This window comes from Pongo pygmaeus, chromosome 16 (assembly GCF_028885625.2).
Source record: "Pongo pygmaeus isolate AG05252 chromosome 16, NHGRI_mPonPyg2-v2.0_pri, whole genome shotgun sequence".
Lineage (NCBI taxonomy): Eukaryota > Metazoa > Chordata > Mammalia > Primates > Hominidae > Pongo > Pongo pygmaeus.
In genome coordinates, this window is record NC_072389.2 from 98,638,575 (window position 1) to 98,664,368 (window position 25,794).

General features: G+C 37.3%; 1 protein-coding gene across 13 annotated transcripts in view; it reads left to right on the forward strand.

The window, feature by feature from the left end:
* Nucleotides 1-25,794, forward strand: part of CHD2 (chromodomain helicase DNA binding protein 2) — a 144,311-nt gene that overhangs the window by 71,623 nt on the left and 46,894 nt on the right. For all 13 annotated transcript variants that reach the window (XM_054451835.2, XM_054451833.2, XM_054451839.2 and 10 more), the window contains 9 exons: nucleotides 381-470; nucleotides 1,409-1,599; nucleotides 12,286-12,474; nucleotides 16,670-16,832; nucleotides 17,163-17,315; nucleotides 19,459-19,530; nucleotides 22,813-22,962; nucleotides 23,727-23,875; nucleotides 25,494-25,590. In XM_054451835.2, coding sequence (XP_054307810.1) covers nucleotides 381-470; nucleotides 1,409-1,599; nucleotides 12,286-12,474; nucleotides 16,670-16,832; nucleotides 17,163-17,315; nucleotides 19,459-19,530; nucleotides 22,813-22,962; nucleotides 23,727-23,875; nucleotides 25,494-25,590 — 1,254 coding nt within the window. The remainder of the gene's footprint in view (nucleotides 1-380; nucleotides 471-1,408; nucleotides 1,600-12,285; nucleotides 12,475-16,669; nucleotides 16,833-17,162; nucleotides 17,316-19,458; nucleotides 19,531-22,812; nucleotides 22,963-23,726; nucleotides 23,876-25,493; nucleotides 25,591-25,794) is intronic.

The following is a 25,794-nucleotide window of genomic DNA, read 5'->3' on the forward strand; positions in this document are numbered from 1 at the left end:
TGTATTTTCCTATTCAAAAAGTAAATAAATTGCATTTTTAAAAGAAATTTCTAAGGATCTGGGAGATCCCTTGTTGAGTTCAAGTCACCAGGGTTCAGTAGCTGATGAAGTACATTTTCTTCATTAGATGTATTTCTGGGGGCCAGTTTCTTCTGATTCTGGCAATAAAGCTTTTGCTGTTCGGTGATCAGTGTTTTAATTCTAACTCTTACTGCTTTATAGTTTGGTTGCTTAGGTCATTTTAGAATGTGAGATATTCATTGAATTCTAATCAGATTTATTTTTTATTTGGCATGTTTCTATTACATCAATCACAACACTTACGTGATATAGAAAGGTAGAAGTAGAAATTATGTCTTAATTATGTTTTTTTCTTACAGATACGGGAATATGAATGGATTCATTCCCAAACCAAAAGATTGAAGTTCAATGCACTTATAACAACATATGAGATCCTCTTGAAAGATAAGGTGTGTAATTAATATCTAAAAGGCTAAATCTTTTCCAGTGCGACTTGTCCAGATGGTAGGGTCTGTTACTTTTCTGTGGAGCATGTTAAAAGTAAATACATGAAAGTTAAAGAACAAATGGTAGGGTGTGTACCTCCTACTTGCCATGTTACTTTTCTTCTCTTATTTCAAAAAGCAAGCAAATGAACAACCAGAAAAATTACTTTTCAAAGGATATTAAGGTTATAAATAGAAAACAGAACCCTATAGATGAGGGGACCTTAGGTCACCAAGTCCAATTGAATTAAACAGAATGAAAGGGTATTGAGTAGGTCAGTAACTTACCTGAGATTATTGTCAGTCATTGGATGCCATCTCAGGTATTTCCCTTGAATGTCATCTTAGGCATTTCCTATTGTATCATTGTTAAGGCATTTCTCCAGAAAAGATGATGTGAATGGTCTTTGTGAGGAGGACAAAAATAAGAAACTCTTTAAATACCGCCTTTCTGCTAAGAAATATATGTGGTAGGTAGATCCCATTGGTATTAAATGCAAACAAGTTGAGTTTGGTGTCTCTTGGTGTTTGTGTGCTTCAGGGTTGGGATGGAGAATAGGCAAGAGAAGGACCATAATTAAGGGGAGAATACCGAATCGTGGTTTTTTTGTTTTATTTTTGCCCAGCATAGCAATTTTTGTGTTCTTGCTGTGGGGCATGCAGTAATAGCTGGTATAAGAGGCTCACCTATACCTTTTAGATGATGATACTCTCTTTTGAATAGCTACCAATCTGGCAACTAACAGAATAAACAGAAGAGTCCTAATATATATTGTCAGTGAAGAATAAATGTGTCTATGTATACCTTTGTAATGGTATGTATACAGAGATAATTAACACTTGAAAGCACTTTTGGGTTCCCTTCTGACCTGGTGGCTCGTTCTGTTTTGTTTTTACTTTAGACTGTGCTGGGCAGTATTAACTGGGCCTTTCTGGGAGTGGATGAAGCCCATCGGTTGAAGAATGATGACTCTTTATTGTATAAAACTCTGATTGATTTCAAGTCCAACCATAGGCTCCTGATTACGGGGACCCCTCTTCAGAATTCCCTCAAAGAGCTCTGGTCCTTGCTGCACTTTATTATGCCGGAGAAGTAAGCTCCTTCCTGTGTATTTCAAAAGATGCTAGAATGTCTGAAATGCCAATGCTTTTTAACTTTCTTAGTAGACCTTAGGGAAAACAGATGGCATGGTTTGGGGAAAGCAAAGCATCAAATGGAGGCAGGGATGGCAGTAGTAAAATGTTTCATAATCAATGAAAGAAGGCACAGAAATTAGCCTGTTAAGGAGGAAGGCAGTATTGTCTGCTGAAAGGCTGAATTAGTTAATGCACTTGGGAAATCATTGTTAAATAGATAACATCAGACCTTTTCACTGTTGGTATAAGATAATCAATATAAGTAAAATGAAATATACAAGGTATACAAGCACTGAAAACTATGTTATACTCAAATATCTGATAGCCGAAGCATCAACTTTACATCTTATTCACATATTATTAAAGAACTGTGGAATGTGTTTATTGAAAAGATTTTTATGGGAGAGATGATATGCACATTTCATAAAACTTAAAATTATCCAATGGTATTCAGTGATACTTAGAATAACATCTATATTCATTAATTTGGAGGACCCCACTCAGTCTGGCCCCTTGACAGTAGTCTGATTCCTCTCATCCACTTTCTCCATCACTCATTATGCTTCAGCCATGCTGGCCATTTTTCTGTCCCTTAAACATGCCAAGCCATTACTATTCCTTCTTGGCTAGAATTGTATTTCTTCTTATCTTCACATGGCCAACCACCTGAATGCTTCAGCTCATCTTACACGACCACCTGCTTTCAGAAATCTTTGCAGACTGCCTAACCTAAAGTAGCCCTTTAGACATCTTATCCCTAACCTGTTTTAGTTTCTATATAGCATCTCTTTTTAAATTTATGTTCTCATTCATCTCATGTCATTAAATTATGTATGAAAATCGCAGGGATTTTGTTTGCTTGATTCATTGGTGGTTCGCATTGCCTAGAATAGCACCTGGTGCACAGTAAACAATTCAGTTAATAGTTGTTCAATTGATAGGTATATGCTCTACAATCGTTTTTTCTTTTTTTTTTAAATTCAGGATTAAATTTTATTTTTTACTTTTATTTTTATTTTTTAAATTTTAAATTTAAATTTGTTTAGTAAATTTATAGTTTGCAACCATCATCATCGTCCAGTTTTAGAACATTTTCCTCATCCCAAAAAGTTCCCCCTTGCTTGTTTGCAGTTAACCTCTGCTTCCACATATAGCCTTAGGCAACCAGTAATCAGCTTTTGTCTCTAGAGATTTACCTTTTCTAGAGTTTTATGTGAGTGGAATCCTAATATGTAGGCTTTTGTTTCCGGCTTCCTTCACTTAGCATATTTTTTTTGAGATTCATTCATGTCAAGAGTCTGTCAGTAGGTATTCTCTTTTATTGGGTAATAATATTTCATTGCATCCAGTTACCAGTTGATGGACATTTGAATTGCTTTGTTTTGGGATTATTATATCTTTGTGTGGACACGTTTTTCTTTCTCTTGCTTAGAGACTTAGGAATAGAATTGCTGGATTGTTTGGAAAGTTTATGTTTAACATTTTAGAAACTACCACGCTGTTTTCTAAAGTGACTACCATTGTGCAGTCCTACCGAAAATGTTTGAAGGTTCTAGTTTCCCTGCGTCATCACCAGGACTTGGTGCATTGTCAGTATTTTTGATTCTAGCCATTCTGGCGAATGTGTGTCATTGTGGTTTTGACTTGCATTTCCCTAATGACTAATGATGTTGAACGTCTTTTCGTGTGTTCATTAGCCATTTGTATGTCTTTGGTGAAGTTTCTATTCAAGTGTTTTGGCATTTAGCTCAGGCCTTGTGTTCTGTCATTGGAACTCTAAGCATGTGGGAATTATTTATATCCTACTGCTCAAGGTCATTGCCAAGGTCTGATTGCAAAAATTCAAAAAATTGGAACCTCTGTCATAAATGGGTTAAAAAAATTGGATTGTTTGTCTTATTATGAGTTGAAGAGGTTTTTTATTTCTTTTAAAAAATTTCTAAAGACAAGTGCTTTATCAGTACAGTCCCCAGCTTTCTGTAGTTTGATGTAAAATGTTTCGACTTTTCAGTGGTATGGAAGCAATACACTTTCAGTAGAAAGTATACTTTGAATAAACACAACCATTCTGTTTTTCATTTTCAGTGTAATGTTCAATAAATTACATGAGATATTCAACTCTTTATTATAAAATTGGCTTTGTGTTAGGTGATTTTGCTCAATATTCTAATGATAAATGTTCTGAACACATTTAGGGTAGGCTAGGCTGTGATGTTCGGTAGGTTAAGTGTATTAAATGCATTTTTGATTTAACAATATTTTCAACTTATGATGGGTTTTTCAGGACATAACCCTGTTGTAAGTTGAGGAGCATCTGTATATAATTTGAACATATTTTATCCCAATCTGTGGCTTCTTTTCACTTTTTGAATGTCGTCTTTCAAAGAGAAAAAGTTATTGATTTTGATGAAGTTTATGGATTTCTTTGTATGGATTGTGCTTTAGATACCATATCTGAGACAGATTTGCCTAACCTATGGACACGAAGACTTGCTTCTTTATTTCCTTCTAGAAGTTCTAGTTTTTATATTAGGTCAGAGTTACATTTTGTTTATAGTGTGAAGTGTGAGTGCCTTAGTTCATTTTTTCGCAGTAGAATTTGGGAAATTGTTCTAGTATTACTTGTTGAAAAGAATATCTGTTCTCCATTGAATTGCCTTGACACTGTTGTTGAAACTCAGTTGACACCATAAATGTCATGCTTTGTTTCTGGACTGTCAGTTCTGTTTCATTAATAACATATTTCTGTCCTTCTGCCAGTGTCACACTGTCTTGATTAATGTAGCTTTCAACTGCTTTTTTATTTTTTATTTTTTTTGAGACAGAGCCTTGCTCTGTCACCCAGGCTGGAAGTGAAGTGGGGCAATCTCAGCTCACTGCAACGTCTGCCACCCAGGCTCAAGCGATTCTCCTGCCTCAGCCTCCCAAGTAGCTGGGATTACAGGCACGCACCACCATGCTCAACTGATTTTTTGTATTTTAGTAGAAATGGGGTTTTGCCATGTTGGCCAGGCTGGTCTTGAACTCCTGACCTCAAGTGATCCACCGTCCTTGGCCTCCCAAAGTACTGGTATTATAGGCATGAGCCACTGCACCCGGCCTAGACTGCTTTTTAAAAATGGAGAAGTACAAGTTCCATTTTCTTCTTTTTCAAAATTGTTTTGGTTGTTCTAGAGTTCTTGGTACTTCCATATACATTTTAGGATCAGGTTGTTAATTTCTGCAAGAAAAATATGGAATTTTGATAGAAATTGTGTTGAATCATATATCAGTTAAAGCAAAATTATTAATATTGAGTCTTCTAATCCATAATCATGGAAAGTTTTCTCCATTTATTTAGATCTTCTATAATTTTTCTCAGTGTTTAGTGGTTTTTAGTTTAGAAATCTTATACATTTAAAATATTGTTTTAATTCTGACTATATTTTGAGTGGAATTTTAAAAAATATAACCTATTATAGAACTACAATTGGGTTTTTTATATTGATCTTACATCCTGCAAACTTGATAAACTTACTGTTTCTACTGTGTGTGTATGTGTGTGTATATTGTTCTGTATTTCTTAGTATTTTTCTATAGACAGAATTATGTTTTCTGTACCTAAAGGTTTCTTTTCCAAAGTGGATGCTTTTTATTTCTTCTTCTTGCCTTAGTGTATTGGCAGGAACCTCCATCTTAAATAGAAATGGTGGGAGCAGGATGTTGGCTATAGATTTTTTTTGTAGATAACCTTTATTGGGTTGAGGAGGTTTTCTTCTCTTCCTAGTCTGTGAGGTTTTAATGAAGAATGGATATTAGGTTTTGTCAAATGCTTTTTTTCTGTGTCTGTTGAGATGACCATGTGGTTTTGTCCTTTAACAATATAGTATATTACATTAATTGCTTTTTAGACATTAGGCCAACTTTTTTTTTCCTAGCAGAAATCTGACTTGTTAACAGTGTTTAATACTTTCTATGCGTTGCTAGATTCAGTTGGCTAATATTTTGTTAAAGATTTTTGCATCTGTTTGGTGTTTTTTTTTTTTTTTGCTTTTTTTTTTTTTTGAGACACAGTTTCCGTCTGTTGCCCAGGCTAGAGTGCAGGGGCACCATCTCGGCTCACTGCAACCTCCACCTCCCAGGTTCAAGCAGTTCTCATGCCTCAGCCTTCCAGGTAGCTGGGATTACAAGCATGCACCACCATGCCTGGCTAATTTTTGTATTTTTCGTAGAGACGGGGTTTTGCCATGTCAGCCAGGTTGGTGTCGAACTCCCGGCCTTAAGTGATCTGCATCTGCCTGTCTCCGCCGCCTAAAGTTCTGGGATTACAGGCATGAGCCACTGTGCCTGGCTGTATCTGTGTTTTTTATTTTAATTAGGATTTTAGTCTATAGCTTTTTGTTTTGTTTTGATGTTTACGTAGCTTTGGTTTTGGGATCATAAAATGAATTGGAGAGTGTTTCCCTTCTGTTTTCTGAAGGAGTTTGTGTAAGTTTAGTGTTATTTCTTCTTTAAATATTTACTAGAATTCACCAGTGTAGCCATGTCAACCTTCACTTTGTGGGAAAATTTTTAATGACTAACGTGGTTTCCAGTTACAGGTTCACTTAAGTTTTCTGTTTCTTCTTGACTTAGTTTTGTTAATTCGTGTCTTTCTAGGAGTTAGTCTATTTCATCTAACTTGTCATAATTTGTTGGCATAAAGTTATAGTATTCTCTTAGCCTTTTAATTTTAGTTTTCTTTTTTAAGAGACGTGGTCTTTCTCTGTCACCCAGGCTGAGTGCAGCGGTACGATCATAGTTCACTGTAACCTCGAACTCCTGGGCTCAAGGGATCCTCCCACTTCTGCCTCCTGAGTAGCTGGGACTACAGGTGTGCACCACAATGCCCAGCTAGTTTTTTAAATTTATTTTTTGTTATTTGTAGAGATGGGGTCTTGCTGAGTTGTCCAGGCTGGTCTCGAACTTCTGGGCTCAAGTGATCCTCCCGCCTCTGTTTCCTAAAATGCTGAGATAATAGGCATGAACCACTGTGCTTGGTAGATTCTTTTAAGGATCAATAGTGATTAAAGTTAATTTTCTTGATTATGGTAGTTTGTATCTTAGCTCTTTTTCTTGGTCAGTTCTAGCTAAGGGCTTAACAATTTTGATGCTCTCAAAGAACCAACTTTTGACATCATTGGCTTCTTCCTCTGTTTTTTCTTTTTCTTTTTTTGAGACAGAGTTTTGCATTTGTTGCCCAGGCTGGAATGCAGGGTGCGATCTCGGCTCACTGCAACCTCCGCCTTCCGGTTTCAAGTGATTCTCCTGCCTCAGCCTTCTGGGTAGCTGGGATTACAGGCACCTGCCGCCACGCTTGGCTAATTTTTGTATTTTTAGTAGAGACGAGGTTTCACCAAGTTGGTCAGGCTGGTCTTGAACTCCTGACCTTGTGATTTGCCTGCCTTGGCCTCCCAAAGTGCTGGGATTGCAGGCGTGAGCCCCCGTGCGCGGCCCCTCTGTTTTTCTATTTATTTCTACTCCCAAAGGTTTCCATCCTTTGCTTGCTTTTCATTTAATTTTCTCTTTTTCTCTGAAGATACAGTTTAGATTTATTGATGTAAAACTTTTTTCTTTTCTAGTTGTTTAAAGGTATGTTTACTTCTATGCACTGCTTTAGCTGCATCCTATAAATAACGATAATTTTGTGTTTTTGTTTTCATTTGATTTCATCTATTTTCTAAATTCTGTATGTGATTTATTCTTTGAAGCATGGGTTTTTCAGAAGGATGGTGTTTAATATCCATATATTTAGGGATTTTCCAAATGTCTTATAATTCAGTTTTGTCTTAGAGAACATGCTTTAAATGAATTTATTATCATTTATTAAATAGTCATAGTATGCTTTCTTTCCTGGAGACTGTCCCATAAGTACTTGTAAAGAATAATCTGTATTCTGCCTTTGTTTGAGTAGTGTTTTGTAAATGTCCGTTCAGTGTGGTGTTAATGGTGTTGTTCAAGACTTTTATATCTTTTCTAACTGCCAGTTTAGTTGTACTTTGAATTATTGAGAATGAAATATTTTAATTTTTAACTGCAGTTGAGTTTTTGTCTTCTAGTCATTTTTTGCTTTATATATTTTGGGGTTGTTCTGTTAGGTATGTATCCATTCATAACTTTTTTATGTTCCTGAGGTATTGACCTTTTTCTGGTCAATACCAGAATGTCCCATTTGACCTCTAATGATATTTATTGTTTTGTAAATCCATTTGGTGTGATTTTATTATAGCTCCTCAGCTCTCTTCTGATACCTGTTTGCATGATATATTGTTTTCCATCATTTGAACTGGTTACCATTTGCATGGTATACTGTTTTCCATCATTTTACTTTCAACTTACTTCTTTCTGTAAGTCTAAAATGTGTCTTATAGACAACCTGTACTTGGATGTACCTTTTTTACCCAGGCAAATAATCCTTGCCTTTTGATTGGAATATTTAGTTCATTCACATTTAACAGAATTAATAATATGGTTGGATTTATTTCTGCTATTTTACTATTTGTTTTCCGTATGTCTTACATCTTTTTTGTTCCACTTTCTTCTTTATTGCCTTCTTCTGTTTCAGCAGTATTTTTCAGTGTGGTTCAGCAAGTATTTTTCAGTGTGTCATTTTAATTCCTGTTAATTTTTTGCTATTAAAAAATTTTTAATTGGTTGCTCTAGGGATGATTGTATGCATCAGTCTTCTTCAGGTTAGTACTGACTCAGTTCTGGTACAATAGGGCAACTTTGCCCCACTGTAGCTCCATTTTCACCTCCTTATGTTATAAATCCAAGAATACAAGGATATAATTATTGCTTTCCACAGGTTTGTCTTTTAAGGACATATAGAAAAGAGAAAAAAATATATATACTATCTTTCATATTTACCCATATATTTGATCGTTTTCAGTGATCTTCATTTCTTCCTGTGTATTCAAGTCGCTGTTGGGTATTGCTTTCTTTTAGTCTGAAGGGCTTCCTTTATTTACATATTGCAAATAAGAATATGCTGGCTTAGATGATTAAAAGGTGTCCCGTATCACATAGTCAGTAAGTAGATAGACCAAGATCAATAGCAAGTCTTCTGTGACCAAGGCCAGTGTCCTTTGAACTTCAAGTTCTAAGAGAAAAAATACATCCTTCATAAAACCATTGAGACGAAGTAAGGTCACCCTACATAGTAAGAATTATGAGACACAGTGGGAACATCTGTGCATGTTTTTATAGAAAAAGAATTGTGGTATGTAGTTTCTACCAGTGAATACTTCGCCATGATTTGCTTTTGTGTACCTAGCTGCTGAAGTGGATGGTAGGGATTTTTGCTCCTAAGTGGTCATAATTAGCTTTTTCCTGCCATTAAGCAGCTGTGGCATTCCACTCAGCATGGGCTATGTTTGGAAAAATGTCATATATCCTTCTTTCGTAATTGGAGAGAGGAACTTTCAATTACTTTATCATTCAGGGAGTCTCTTCCAAAATTTTCCTTTGGCCGGTTGAATCAATTATGGAATGATAGGTTAGAGTTAGAGATGCAAGTTTTTTTCTGTGAAAGAGATCTTTTTTTCTTTGAAAAATTTGTGTTTAAAGCATTGTCATTTTCAAATAAAGTTTCAGAATTGTTGTTTGCAAAGATGTGTATATGAAAAGGAAACCAATTAGTTAAGGAGTTCAGATTTGCCCTTATTTCTGCCTGAGCTTGCTGTATGGGTAACTATAGTCTTGTGAAGTATTTTGCCTCATCCTCAGCAGAAGTTCCTGAGGTACCTTAGGACTCTACAGAGCTTTGGAAGAAAGGATCCACTGAAGAAAAACTATTGTAAAGGAGAGAATTAGGTTCAGTCAAATAGCTTTTGAACTTCCCCGCTCAAATGTTACAGGCTATTGTTTCAAAATCCAAAAGTTAGTCCTCTTTTTAACCAACTGAAATTCTGTTTCCTTAGTATAGAGTCTAAGTGCCTTTCCTGCAGGGTGGCTCTGATAGGGAGTACACAATGACTAACCATATTGTGAATACTTATCAATCAATAGCTTCATTTTGTACATGCTGTTTGCAAAGCATGGAACTTGGTATTAAAGGTAGAAAAAGATATGACAAGATTGAAAAATTCGGCTTATAAAGACCATCATGTGCAAATATATACTTCAGACTTACCCCAGAAAACAAGTCAGTTTGATAGCATGTATTTCAGAGATTATATCTTTTAGTGTTGGGATGATTTTTTAAATTTTTATTTCTGTCGTCTAGGCCAATCTCAATTTTTTTTGCACTTTTCCTTTTACATATTTACTGTGTGACTTTTAGCATACCATTTTCACTGCTTTGGTTTAATTTCCTTTGTTGGTCCTTACTAAAGTAACCTATTTTTCTAAAATTCCATGTTCTGCAAAGCTATAAAGATCAGAATTTTTTCTAGTTCTGTGAGAGACAAATATTAAATACAGAAGTTGATAGCAGGGATTTATCTAAAATATGAATCTTTAGATGTAACATGGTGTCTTTATACATCACCACTATGACCTTATACCTTTTCTATATCCAATATTATAAATTAATAATTGTTTTCAGGGCAGCAGACTTTTTCTAAAGAATCTGATAGTAGGCCGGGCGTGGCGGGTCACACCTGTAATCCCAGCACTTTGGGAGGCTGAGGTGGGCAGATCACGAGGTCAGGAGATTGAGACCTGGCTAACACGGTGAAACCCTGTTTGTACTAAAAATACAAAAAATTAGCCGGGTGTGATGGTGGGCGCCTGTAGTTCCAGCTGCTTGGGAGGCTGAGGCAGGAGAATGGCGTCAACCCAGGAGCCCAGGAGGCGGAGCTTGCAGTGAGCCGAGATCGCACCACTGCACTCCAGCCTGGGCAACAGAGCCGAGACTCTTTCTCAAAAACAAAACAAAACAAAACAAAAAAACCTCAGAATCTGATGGTAAATATTTTTGATTCATAGCCCACACAGTCATTGTTAGCCACTCATCTCTGCTGTTTAGAGGAAAAGCAGCCATAGAGAATTCATAAACAAATAAATGATACTTATCTCTCCTCAGTGTGTGTAGATCAAGAACTAGTATCTCATATTAACTCCCTTAATATAATAAGACTACAGTAGGCAGGTGAAAATATTTGTTGCCTTAAAACATAGAGGAAGTTAATCTTGGAAATAAACTTTACACTTAATTTTTTAGATTAGTAAAGTTTTAATTTATTATAACATGTGTTAGGTAAATTAGCTTATTGAAATTGTCTCTCGGGTATTCAGAAAATAGCCTGATATAGTGATATTTCTACTTCTACTGATTTCCAGTCACTTCACACATTTAGTGTGTGAGTGTGAGGTATCATCTCCAGCATTGAGATAGTTCAGTTTTCTTTCTTTCTTTCTTTCTTTTTTGAGACAGAGTCTCACTGTCACCCAGGCTGGAGTGCAATGGCATGATCTTGGCTCACTGCAACCTTCATCTCCTGGGCTCCAGTGATTTTCCTGCCTCAGCCTCCCGAGTAGCTGGGATTATAGGCACTCACCACCATGCCCAGCTAATTTTTGTATTTTTAGTAGAGATGGGGTTTCACCATGTTGGCCAGGCTGGTCTCGAACTCTCCTGACCTCAGGTGATCCGCCCGCCTCAGCCTCCCAAAGTGCTGGGATTACAGGTGTGAGCTACTGTGCTCGGCCAGAGATAGTTCAGTTTTCATTGTGCATTTGAATTATTAGTTTTAATTCCTCACCTATTTTATGTTCTTGGAGTATTTGCTTAATAGCATAGCAGTGTGAGAAAATACAGTTTACCTTAGGTTTATCAGGCTGTAGGCTTTAATGACAACTTTAGATGTCTACCCCAAAAGATCATATAATCTGCTTCCCTGTAGATGATTGTTTCAGGCCATACCAGGTGTTACTAAGGCTGATGTTGATTCACTTAACAATACCTGATAAAATGTATGGCTGGTTATGGTGGCTGACACTTGTAATTCCAGCACTTTGGGAGGCTGAGGCAGGCGGATCACTTGAGGTCAGGAGTTCGAGACCAGCCTGGCCAACATGGTGAAACCCTGTCTCTACTAAAAATACAAAAATTAGTCGGGCGTGGTGGTGGCACCTGTAATCCCAGCTACTTGAGAGGCTGAGGCAGGAGAATCACTTGAGCCCGGGAGGTGGAGGTTGCAGTGAGCCGAGATTGCGCCACTGCATTCCAGCCTGGGCGACGGAGCGAGACTGTGTCTCAAAAAAAAAAAAAAAAAAGAAATGACTATTTATGAGTTCAGAAATGATGGTGACTCTCTTGAGGCTGTTGTGTCCATTGGCAGTACTGGCACCGGCTATCTCTGACCTTGCATCTTACCAGAGGGCATGTGCTTTGAGTAGTTACTGCATAGTTCTAGATGATGTTGGTTACATGATAGACTGAAATATTTTATTAACTCTGAATTCAGTCTGAGAATTGGAAACGTGCTATTATCCAGTGTAGACTGATGGAGTTGATTTCATTTTGCTTTTCCCCTTTTTGTTTTCCCTTCTATTTAAGAGCTCTAATGATTGATAATGTTGTCTTTCCTTATGGGAAAGATTCATTTTTTTACAGTTTTTTTTCCTATTCTTCTTTTCCTCAATGTGGCTAAATAACACTATACTGTTTCTTCCCTAGGTTTGAATTTTGGGAAGATTTTGAAGAAGACCATGGGAAAGGGAGAGAGAATGGCTACCAGAGTCTTCATAAGGTGCTAGAGCCTTTCCTTCTCCGGAGAGTCAAAAAAGATGTGGAGAAATCCCTTCCTGCTAAAGTGGAACAGATTCTCAGGGTGGAGATGTCAGCCCTTCAGAAACAGTATTACAAGTAAGTTCTTATTTGGATTAGGCCTAAAGGGGTTGAGATCAGTACCATGAAACTATTAGAGAGATACATATATAAATAATATATTTTTTTTTTTTTTGGAGACAGTCTCGCGTTTCTCCTGCCTCAGCCTACCGAGTAGCTGGGATTACAGGGATGCGCCACCACGCCCAGCTAATTTTTTTTGTATTTTTAGTAGAGATGGGATTTCTCCATGTTGGTCAGGCTGGTCTTGAACTCCCGACCTCAGTTGATCTGCCCACCTCGGCCTCCCAACGTTTTGTTGTTACTAAGCAAAATTTCAATACTGTTGTTATGTCTAAAAAATTTTAATAATTCCTTGACAGTTTTGTAATATCTAGTGTTTACATTTTCCTGGTTGTCATATACATGTATGTATATCTCCGTTTGTGCATGTGCCATTTTGCTTGTTTTGGGATCGATGTAAGCTCCATGCATTTTGCTTGTTTTGGGATTGATGTAAGCTCTGTGCATTTTGCTTATTTTGGGATCAATGTAAGCTCCATGCATTTTGCTTGTTTTGGGATCGATGTAAGCTCCATGCATTTGATTGGTTGGTATGTCTCTTAAGTATATTTTAATCAATTTATTTTTCCTTGCCTTATAAATTTTTTGAGTCAGGAAACTGAATTTATGTTTTGTAGACTTTTCTCACAGTCTGGATGTTGCTGATTCTAGCCCCATGGCATTCTTTAATATTTTCGGCCAGGTGTGGTGGCTCACACCTATAATCCCAGCACTTTGGGAGGCTGAGGCAGGAGGATCGCTTGAGCCCAGTAGTTTGAGACCAGCCTGGGCAACACAGTGAGACCCCATATCTATAAAAATAAAAAAATTTTTAAAAACCACTTTTCCTCTGAACTGTGTTTTCTGTATACTCATAAGTAAGTGTAAAGGCTTGATTAGACTCAGATTCAGTGTGACTTTAGAGGCAGAGGAATATTGTTTCACAGGATAAATGTCCTTTTCTGTGATGTTAGTGACTAATGGTGAGCATTGCCTAGATCTGTTAATTCATTAGAGAGTACAAAAGGGTGATATTCAAATTTTATCACTCACTTGTTTATTAGGTGGAATACTTCTATAAAAAGAAACTTTCCCATGTCAGCTGAGGAACAGTTCATATAGGAAAGGCAGAATAAGATTCTTTTTTACTTTTGCCATTTTCAAAGGAAAAGATCTACTTTTCTTCAAAGGTTTTGACCAGTGAGATTTACTTTGATATAATTATGAACTCATCAATTACACCTATTTATGTTTAATTCTGTTGGAGTTAATATCCATATTCATGCTCTAACAGTCCCATTTTTAGCTAGTGGGAACTTAGTCAAGTTGGTTGTTGTAGTCCTTTTGACATACCCGTAATAGTAGTTGATAGTTTCTTTGCTATCTGGAATGATAAAGTGTTGCACATCCATCTTGTACATTTCCTGCCCCAGAACTAGAGTCAGCCATTTATCCAAGAAGTTCTGCATACTCCTTTACTAGGAAATGATATTTGTTTGTTTCTGTTTTTCCTCTGAAAATAGTTTAATACTATAAAATGTAAAAGGGGAAATAGTGTTACCTTAGTAACAACATGAATGTGTCAGTTGGTCAGTGCTATTTTGGATGTTGATTGATCGTATGATTTTTCTGGCTACTCTAGATACTTCCAGTTTACTTAAGCTGATTTAGTTGAGTTTTTATCACTTGCAATTTAAGAGTCCTGGCTAATATTCTGTTGCCTTCAGGCTGCACAACATGCAGGATTGAGGAAAGCACTAGAGAGCCAAAGAAAGTGAGCAGAGTTACTTCAGGGCCACCAGCATTCCCTGCAATCCCTGTCCTCAGGCCCTTCTGCACTTCCTGCTGTAGAGCAGCACCCGTCCCACCAAACCTCACTTCTGGGTTTGACTTCATAGAGTCCAAGGCTGTTGAGTCTGAAGGATCCTCAGAAGACTGGCCTCTTTCTGATGGTTTATGGACTATGGCAAAGATGAGGAAATGGTATTTGGAGACCACATACTGGGCCCTAGGGTGCTCTTTGCAACTGCAACAAACATGGACAGAATTGGGAAATTTGTTTTTAATGGTAAAAATACATGATGAACAGTACCACAGAGATTTTATTTGATCTTACTGATCTTATGCCTTACTAAAAATCTCACTTCCCAACCACACCAAGCTAATTAATTCTGTACGTACAACAAAGCTAATACTACCACCAACAGTAAGAATAGTAAAAACAGGTTAAGATTTTCCTTTTCTTTTTGAGACGGAGTCTCACTCTGTTACCCAGGCTGGAGTGTAGTGGCATGATCTCAGCTCACTGCAACAGGATTTTCTTTTTACGGGTTTTGTTTTTACTTATTTTTTTTGCTTTTTAAGGTTGTATACCACAAGAAGTAGAAAAGAGTTTTAAAGTACTCAAGATAGTTTTTCTTCTGTGTCTTTAGGCCACCAATGGCTACATAGATTTATTTATTTCATTTTAGTTTTGATTTTTAGGGATTGCTTTAATTTTGTTTTTAAATTATAATATTCGTAGATTTCCAAAAGCAAAGCTACAAAGCCTGGTATGTTCAAGGAAATGTAGCTTCAGTCCCTCTTCCCTCCATTCTAGTCCATCTTTCTCCATAGGTAATTATTATTATTATTATTTTTTGAGATGGAGTTTCGCTCTTGTTGCCCAGGCTGGAGTGTGATTGTGCGATCTCAGCTCACCTCAACCTCCGCCTCCCAGGTTCAAGCGATTCTCCTGCCTCAGCCTCCCGAATAGCTGGGATTACAGGCATGCACCAGTACACCCAGCTAATTTTGTATTTTTAGTAGAGATGGGGTTTCATCATGTTGATCAGGCTGGTCTCGAACTCCCAACCTCAGGTGATCTGCCCCTTCGGCCTCCCAAAGTGCAGGGATTAACAGGTGTGAGCTACCGCACCTGGCCCATAATTATTATTTTTAACATTTTAATGCTTATCCTTCCTTTAACTTTTAATTATTAAATAAAAGCAAATGCATTTTAACTTTGAATATCCTCCTTTCTCTTAGGTAAGTGGTAGCATACCGTATACACTTTTCTCTGCTTTCCTTTTTTCCTTAATGATGCGTGCTGAAGAGCACCCCATAGTAGCTTATAGAGATAGGCCTTTACGGTGCATAGTACTCCATTGAAGATATAGAGTATGGTTTATTCAACCAGTTTCCTTGTGGTAGGCATTTAGATTGTTTTACCTACTTTTATAAATAGTTCTGTGAAGACCTTGAGATAGATTCCTAAAGTGTGATTTCTAAGAGAAGCATGAAGAAATTGCGCCACTCAGGAAAAAATGTACTTTTATTATTTTGGAGTTTATGGTTAAGGAATATACATGGGTATACATGAATAGATCTGTATTTCTGCTCCAAATTTGGTTAGAAAACATACTGATAAGTTATTAAGTCAGATAAAATACTTTTTTACAATGTTAAAATGGGTATATAGCCTCTATTTTATGGTATATTTAAATTTATTTAACCTCATAATGTTAGCTTATTTCCAATTTTTATATTTCAGTGAAGAGTGCTTCAGTGACAGTCATTTTCCATTCACACATGCACACACAGGTTGAGTCTCTTATCAAAAATGCTTGGGGACCAGAAGTATTTCAGATTTTGGGATATTTGCTTTATACTTACTAGTTAAGCATTCCAAATCTGGAAATCAGAACTGTAAAATGCTCTAATGAGAATTTCCTTTGAGCGTCATACTGGCACTCAGAAAGTTTTGAGTGCCATTTTGGAACATTTTAGATTTTCACATTTAGGATTCTCAGCCTTTGTGTACACACACACACTTAAATATGTATAAAGTATGTGTGTGTAAATATGTAAAATGTATGTGTGTGTCTGTGTATATGTAAAGCATATGTGTGTGTTGTGTATATGTAGAGAGAGTTGTTTTCTTCTAATATTCCTGTGTTCAGTGAGGTTGAAATATCCAGCAGAATCTTTAACATTCCTAATTCTGACTGGAGATGTGAAAGATTATGATTAGATGGCAGGAGATACAAAAGGAAATATTCTTCTTTGCTTCTTAATCTTTTTTAGGCCTCTTTTTTTCCCACCATACTACTACTTTCTCTTATACTCTTCTGGTACCTACAACTTTCTGTTTTTTTGTATCTAGTAGTAGCATTATCATTTTAATTTGCAGGTGGATTCTGACCAGGAATTACAAGGCTCTTGCCAAAGGAACAAGAGGCAGCACATCTGGTTTTCTTAATATTGTGATGGAACTGAAAAAATGTTGCAACCACTGCTATCTGATTAAACCCCCTGAAGAAAATGAAAGGGAAAATGGACAGGAGATTCTTCTGGTAGGTAGTTCCTCATAATTACTTTCTCAAAAAAACGCTTAGTTTCTCTAGGTGCTTTTCATCAGAATGCTGTATTTCCTCCTTGTTGACCTATCAAGGATCATCAAAGGAAGCTTTAAAAATGGGAGAAAAAAGGTAACTAAGAATGATTTGGAAAGTATAGTATCACAGATACTGGGAAAAAGAACATTTCGGGAATTGCTGGTCAACCAGGTTGCTAAGGGCTTCAGAAAGCTTTAAGATGATTTTTAAAATACGGATTTTTAGAGATTAGGGAAGATTAAAATTTGTGTTTCAACATAATTTTTGGAATGTCTTTTAAATCTTCAGTCCCTCATAAGGAGCAGTGGGAAGCTGATTTTATTAGACAAACTGTTGACAAGACTTCGAGAAAGGGGGAATCGAGTGCTTATCTTCTCTCAGATGGTGAGAATGTTGGATATCCTGGCTGAATACCTAACTATTAAACACTATCCTTTCCAGGTAAGGTGATTTCAGTAATTACTGTCGGGGGAATCAATCTGTCTCCCCGCCTGCCCACCCCAGCCTTCCTACACTGGGTTGTATGCTTTGCTTGTTAAAGTAGGAACTAAGAGTTTTCTTTTTTCGAAGAAGTTAAGGTTAAGATTCCAGGAGGGTCTTAATTTTTACTTTCATGCCTTTAGGCTACCATATGAAAGTGGTCATGAGGAGACCATTCTTTTTTTGAAGGTGGGTGGGGAGGATTAGAGAAAGTCAAACTGGGCAAGATAAAAAAAGGATGTCAGATGGCATCTTATTGCATGTGTATGGTGAAAGTAGAGAGGAAATAAGTGTGAGCTCACTTCCAGAAGCCCAAATCCTAGAAGGAGAGGGCAGTATCAGATGTTCACCCCAAAAGTTGACCCTGGCTGTGAGGCTGGGAACATAGCAGAACACTGGTACTTAAAACCTTGCTACTTCCTGAAGTAAGTGATGATGGCTTCCCCTTTTTTCTGTGGAGTTCTTTAACTGGAGTTATTATCTTCACACAGTTATCTCCTATGGGGAAAAAATTTCTTCCGCATAATAACATTTTTCTAGGTGTATATAATCTAGTAGAAACTTATTCTCTAATCTATTTATAGACACAGACATATATGCAATTTAATACCTTGTCTCTTGGCATATGTTTATAGTGCTTTGATTTTTAAGATATATTACATTTTTTTAAAACTTTGGATGAACTCTTCTACCAACTCACATAATTATGTGGGGATTGAAGAAACTTGGAGCCAGTGATTATCTCCTAAGAAGGCCCACCTTGAAGACTATCAGATTATCTTTCAAAATACCCTGAAAGGCATTGTTATATCCATAATATCTTATATGGTCTTTCAGTTGCTGTCTTAGAATATAGCTTAAGGCTATGGTTGTTATCAAGAAACAGCCTATTGCAAAAAGTCAGTTCTCTGTCAGTGAATTGAATCCCTATGAGCTTTCATTCCTAGGAAATCCTGTGATACCAAGTAAATCAAGAATGCATCATTTTTCTCTCTAGGGAATAGATAAGCTTGGTCAGTGACTTTTAGATAATTAATGCCCTCTACTAATGGGAATATTAAAAGGGGGCATTAGGTTTTCTGATTTCAAGTAGAGGCTCTGAATCTCCCATTAAATACATCTTCGGTTTAAGGATCTGAGTAGAGTAGTCAGTGAGAAAGAAGTAAGGGACTCCTCACCTGTCAGTTGACTTGAGTTAGGTCTGGTGGCAGAGTTCTGGGTATGTAGGCCCTTCCACAGAGTCTGCTGCCAGCCAAGTCACCTTTCAGGTTAGTTTTGCCTTCTGTAAAATGAAGTATTTTGTTCATCTCAAGTGGTGATTGTGAGGGAATGAAATGTGAAAATGATTTTAAAGAGTAAGAAATGCTTTATAAAATGTACAAGCACGTAGGTGATAATTCTTTAGTATTTTATGTGTTAATGGTTTCTCTATGGTGACATTGTTTTGCATGTAGAACTGACATGTTCTAATAAAGGAATTGTGTATGCTAATAAATGCCAGGGGCTTTCTTGAATTCACGTGTAGTTTAGCTGCTTGAACACTTTACTATGATTTTGGAGTGTAATTTTTGGCAAAGCTGGGATACATGATCAATTTTAACATTTTCAATGATTCAGCAAAATGTTTTTCAAACAAAATTATTATATAAATAAATTTTTGGTTTGTGTGACACTTTAAGTGATAGTTTTAGCCACATTAGCTAAGAAGCATCATTTTTCTGCAGGAGCTTATTATTGGGTGACCCGTGGTCCTATTTCCTGATCTCTGCAGTACCTACAGAAACAGAAGTAAACCTAGCCTCCAAGCACAGGTTGGGTTTTCGTCTTTCTCCTTTTAGGTCCTGGCAGCCATTCTGATCCTTGGCTAAACCTAGACAGCCCTTTGAATCAGAAGCTTGTAACCTTGAGTCTGTAACTGGAGAGCTCAGGTCAAGTAGGGTAGGGTGTGCTTCTTAAGCACAGCTTCTTCATAGCGCTTTGCCAGTGCATTCCAGTTATTTTTACTCAGTGGGTGTTCAGGCGATAAAGGTTCCAAGTCTGCTGTTCTATTCTGAGTGTAGCTGATCTTCCTATCTTACAGTTTTCTTGTGGTTTATTTTTACAGCGTCTGGATGGTTCCATCAAGGGAGAAATCCGAAAACAGGCACTGGACCACTTCAATGCAGATGGGTCTGAGGTATACTATGCATGGCTTTGTTATTTGAGCAACTTGGGCTCTGCATCAAGGGGAAAGTCTTTCTCGCTTAATGTATTCTGTTTCAGAAACAATTTATAGTACAGTTCTTTTGCCTTGAGAAGAAAATGAGAAATCTCTCATATAAAAGATGGTATTTTGTTGTCACTCCAGAAAAATAAATATGTGCCTATTTATCTCCCCTGTTCTGGGTTGACAACAGAGTGGTTCTCCTGGTAGCTTCCAGATACCAAATCCTTGGGTGTGGAAGAGCAGTAAGGCAGGAGTAGGGGAGAGTTGGGCAATAGAATTAATATTAGAAGGTTCTGATCTCTGTACTCTTTTGGTGACTAAGTCCTGAAAAATATATTTGCCATGTCTCAAATTTGTTGGACTTCTGATACAGTGTGGCTTAATGTTCTTGCTCTCGCTAACAGCAACATTTTACAGTCAGTGTCGAGCTTGGATTTGGCATTATGAAGTATTTTGTTTGGGGGGCACATATAGAAGAGCTACTTAGGATGAAATAGAAGGTATGACAACATTGTAGTTTGTGCATATCAAATCATGAAATGCCATGGGATTTGAGAGAAGTGGGAGAGAAGAGTTTTGGTGTGAATAAAACTGTAATAATGTGTAGGGCTAAAGAAAGCAGTGGAGACAACCTGAAGTAGAAGTGTTTCACAGAGAATGCTAATTTCTGGAGCCTGATCCACTACTTTTTTTTTTTTTTTTAAATAGAACAGACTTAGCTTTCTGAAGAGCTTTAAAAACTCTTGATACCTGTGCCTGTTACTACAGAATGCTCTGCTGTCTGCCTTTAGAGTGTAGAAATCCTAGTTAGACTAGTATTCTGGCTAGTTGTGTAGTCTAAACATTTACTTCTTGAGGGGCTTTGGGCATTAATCTATTCAGAGCCAAGGCTCTGGTTCATTAAGAATAAGAGGAATGGAATAATTAATGACATTGGTCATCAACTAATTGCCGTTCCTCCTTTCCTTGCTGCTTGTTTCCTCAGCTGTAAAATCACGATGATTCCGATACCCCACTTCGTAAGATTGCTGTGAGGATTAAATTTGGTAATCAGCATAAAGCACTGATCACATTGCCCAGTGCATAGTAAGCGCTCTAAATATCTGCTATTTTTATCATATAGTGTTGGTTGAAATTGGTTTTGTGTTCTCCACTCTTAGTTTAAAAAATAGTATGAGTCGAATGTTTCATATTGCCCTGTCTCAGGGGAAAAAAAAAGGTGCTTTTTGCATAGCTCTCGGTTGATTCCCACTCACCATAATGGCTATATAGAACACAAGTTCTCTACCATTTCTGCAGTATTTAAAAAATTCGTTTAAAAAACTAAATATTTATTATGGGGCAAAATATTATATGCTTACTTAGAATATTGGGAAGATGGTAAAGAGTACAAAGAAAAAAATAATTGTACAAAACCCCTCATTCTAGACACAAATTGCTGTTCACGTCTTTGGCATGTATTTCCGTTCCTACTAGATGGAACCGTTTATATGTTTACCTAGTTCGGATCATGTTGCATACAGTTTTGTTCCCTTCAAAATTATACTTTGAGGCTAGGCTCATGGTGGCTCACACCTGTAATCTTAGCACTTTGGGAGACCAAGATGGGGGAGGATCACTTGAGACCAGGAGTTTGAGACCAGCCTGGTCAACATAGTGAGACCTGTCTCTACCAAAAAAAAAAAAAAAAAAAAAATTTCCCCATGTTATTAAAGATTTTACAAAATTTAATTTCTAGGCCCATAGCAAGACCCTATCGTTACAAAAAATTAAAAAATGACCCGTGCATGGTATTGTGCGCTTGTAGTTCCAGCTATTCAGGAGACAGGCAGGAGGATCCCTTGAGACCAGGAGTTTGAGGCTGCAGTGAGCTAGGATTGCCCCACTGCACTCCAGCCTGGGTGACAGAATGAGACCCTGTCTCAAAAAAAAAAAAAAAAAAAAAAATTTTTTTTAAATTTCTAAATTTTTCTTATGCTTGTACCATTTATTTAACCACCTTACCCTTAGTGGCATTGAGTTTTATAATTTTTTAACCTTTGTCAACTTGATCATAGATACAGATGACATATTATAATCCACGTTATCCTTGCTGAAGAGTGATATAGCAGATTGTTGGTTGATATGATCATTTTGACTCCAGATTTCATTTGTTTTAGATATCTCATCTTAAATTGTCCACTGTTTATCTTTAGACTTCTCTTTGGAGTGTGGTGGTGTTTAATATTTCTCTTAAGAATCACAGATTATGTGCCTAGACACTCCTGTTGATCACTTCTTTATTGGAATTGTTTGAAATTCTTGTGAGGCAGCTGTCTCCATTTTTATTTCTATGGCATAATGTTGTTGAATGTGACTGTTAGAACATGGAGACCTTTTCATTGCATCTGTGTGTGTATGCTAAATATACCCATTTATCAAGATGGAACTCACGACTACCAGTTTTTCAGTGCTGCTTCTCTGTGCCACAAAGGCATCAGCTTTTGACATATATGGTTAAATTCCCTGAAAATAGAAATATTTCACCTTTTCCCCCCCGGTCTTATATATTTTATTCTTTTTCTCCTGCCCCATATTTTTCTGAGCACTCAGACGCAGGCAGGTGTGCTGTGCCTGCCCAGTCTCTACTGTCATTGCTGTGGAGACTGCAATGTCAGTGCCTGGGTGGTTCCACATATCGCTGTCCAGCCAAACCTGTTTTGATTTTTTTATAATTTTGGCATGTTTTGTGGTAATTGAGGATCCTGTGCTTCTCAACACTTACCGTGTATGATCTCTTTAGTGCAGTGTTTCTATATTTCTCGCCAGCCTAACAAACAAGTATTTATATAATAAAGTATCTCTGTTTATACTAACTGACTTACATGGCATAATCTACCTTTTCCCTAAAAATAATTGTACAGGTGACTTCCTGGAGTTAATGATCTCCATGATAGTTGTCTGTTTTTATTATTGTTGCTGTTAACTTCTTGTGTATTAGTTGTAGCCAGGAGGTAACACTAATTCTCTCGCTCTCATTGCCTTATTAGATTCTACTTTACTCCTGTTCATGGCACTGACTTTGCCTCTTAATCAAATGAAAATTCATTCTACCATCAAGTCCCTGACATTCTTTTAGCCTCCATAAAGTTTGTCCATCATATCTCACTTTTCTTCACACCTGCAGGGGTTTCCAGGTATAAGGGCTTATTGGACTGTGAAACTGTTTCTGAGAAGGCCACTGCATAAAGTAGTATATTGCATTGTGTACAGGACTTCTGTTTCCTGCTCTCGACAAGGGCTGGTGGCCTGGGAATCAATTTGGCTTCAGCGGACACAGTCGTCATCTTTGACTCTGACTGGAACCCCCAGAATGACTTGCAGGCACAAGCCCGAGCACATAGAATTGGTCAGAAGAAGCAGGTCAGTATGGAGAGGCTTCTGGAAATTGCTTTAGGGTGGGGGGCCAGGGGGCTTGTTCAGCCCTTTCGGGATGTTAATAAAATGCTTTTTCCCTGTTTTGCTTTTATTTCCCCTGAAGCATTGATTTCTGTTTGTTAACTAGCACAGAGATGTTGTCTTTGGGCCCAAGATGAACCTATTAAGGAACTTTTCTTTTTCTCGGTTTGAAAAGTACAACATCAGCGACCTTCTATGTGTTTATCTTGAGAGAGAGATATGATGAATAGACTTAGAACTGAACATTTTCTCTATTTTAGTATGGAAAAGTTAAATATCCTATTGTTCAAGATGGTTTGTTTTTATTATACATGACAGTGTTAGCTTTAAAGGTACTTTGGAAAACCACACACTTTTTTGTTTATGAATCTTAAAGTCTGTTCTATATTGGATAACCCGTAAGTTTCATTCTTGGCCAAAGATTCTGTTTTTGTGAAACTTTTCATCAGTGAAGCACGATTTTTATTGATGGAACAGGCCATAACGACAGATCTTTAGAGGCAGTTTTATTTAAGACTGTAACCTGCTGCACGTAGTAAAAATACTGCATCTACTTAAGCTGCCTGCTTGGATGGCTTAACAGTCTTTTATGGTTAGAGAATAAATTCTGTTAAAATTTTCCCCTCTTGGTTTTTGACAGAGCTAATCTTTCTCTCTTTTTTTTTTTGAGCGGGGTGGGGGGTTGGGGGGTAGTTCAGGCATAAGCATAACAGTTCCTTTTCCTACAGGTAAATATTTACCGCTTAGTTACAAAGGGGACTGTGGAGGAGGAGATCATAGAACGGGCCAAAAAGAAGATGGTATTAGATCATCTGGTGATTCAGCGCATGGACACCACTGGCCGGACGATCCTGGAAAACAACTCGGGAAGGTCCAAGTAAGTGCCAGGAAGATTGGGAGGCAGGCAGAATCAAAGTGATTTTACATCACTGTTGGATATAATAGGATTTTCTACCACAGACATTAGTCTATTCATTACCTGGAAGATGCCAGGCCAGAACCACAAATAGGATGGCATTTTCACTTTATTTGAGTTTCTTGGTTCCTTTTTTTGCCCATCACCCCCCTGCTTATGTGTTTTCCTCCCTTTCTTGCCCTCTCCCTTACCTTTGCTTTTGGCTGCACATGTGACATATGACACAGCAACAGCAGTGGAGCTGTGTGTTGGGTGTCAGCCCAGCGTAATGTCACCTTTGACTTTTCTGCAGTGAGAATCCAGATTGGATTGGCAGCTGTTTTTTTTTTTTTTTACTATTGGCAAAAATGTTTGTGTGGAGATTGTTGTGCTTTCTTCTGTTGGAAACAGAAGGGTATAAAAAGAAAGTAATGAAGTTTTAATTGGCTTTGGGAAGAGGCACAGCTACATCTCCTATAAAGTTTAATTAGCCAGGCATGGTGGCAGGCGCCTGTGGTCTCAGCTACTTGGGAGGCTGAGGCAGGAGAATGGCGTGAACCCAGGAAGTGGAGCTTACAGTGAGCTGAGATCGTGCCACTGCACTCCAGCCTGGGCGACAGAAAATAATAATAATATAGATAATAATATTATCAAGATAATATCAAGATAATATTATTATCAAGGTAATATCAAGATAATAGTAATAATATTATCAAGATAATAGTATTATTATTATCAAGATAATATAATAAAAATAAGTTTACATTTTGAGCAGATTGTTGAGTGTCTTCTGTGGTGGTGTTGCAGCTATGTTTTTTGTTTGTTTGTTTATTTTTGAGATGGAGTCTTGCTCCGTCGCCCAGGTTGGAGTGCACTGGCACGATCTTGGCTCATTGCAACCTCTGTCTCCTAGGTTGAAGTGATTCTTGTGCCTCAGCCTCCCGAGTAGCTGGGACTACAGGTGTGCACCACCACACCTAGCTAATTTTTTTTTTTTTTTTTTTTTTTTTTTTTTTTTTTTTTTTTTAGTAGAGACAGGGTTTTTCCATGTTGGCCAGACTGGTCTCAAACTCCTGACCTCAAGTGATAGGCCCACCTCAGCCCCTCAAAGTGCTGGGATTATAGGTGTGAGCCATTGTGCCCGGCTGCAGCTATGTTAAAGGTGTATTCAAATTAGCCCTTCCTAAATAAAATGTTTTCAGATAGTTTTCTGTTTAAGAGGAACCTAGATGAGAAAAGCCTAGCTCTTTTATTTTGGACCGGGGTTGAGAAGGTTGAAAATTCTTGGTGAATTATAACTTTCTGAGTCAAAGGGCAAAGGAAAGAGCTCCATTCTGTAACATTGCTAGTCACGGTTCTGGCTTACCCATGCAATAGGTGAACCAGTAGGACTGTAACTTATTTTCTTTCTGCTGGTTTAGGGTTACCATCACAGACTCATCCTGTAGATAGAAAATGAGATGGTTGAGAAATCATTTTTCTTGAGGCAGAGTTTATATTTTCAACAGTTATTTGACCTCTTTCTGAAGGATAGTTATTCTGAAGTAGAACACTTTAGAGGTTATTTGATGTTTCTAACAACTACATTTTACTTCCACAGCTCAAATCCTTTTAATAAAGAAGAGCTGACAGCTATTTTGAAATTTGGAGCAGAGGATCTCTTCAAAGAACTGGAAGGGGAGGAATCAGAACCTCAGGTAATTAACAATGAGGAGAGGGAAATTTTTTTGATAAGTATGATCTGTGAGAGTCTAAATTTTCTATAAGAAGATTCTGTTAGAGGCTTTTGTAAAGAAAAAGTAATTACTTGAAGGACAGTGTGTTTTTCTTTCATGGGAATGTCATAGCTCTTACCAAATTGAGTAGGAAGGAATTAATAAAGCATTCGAGGATACTTTATT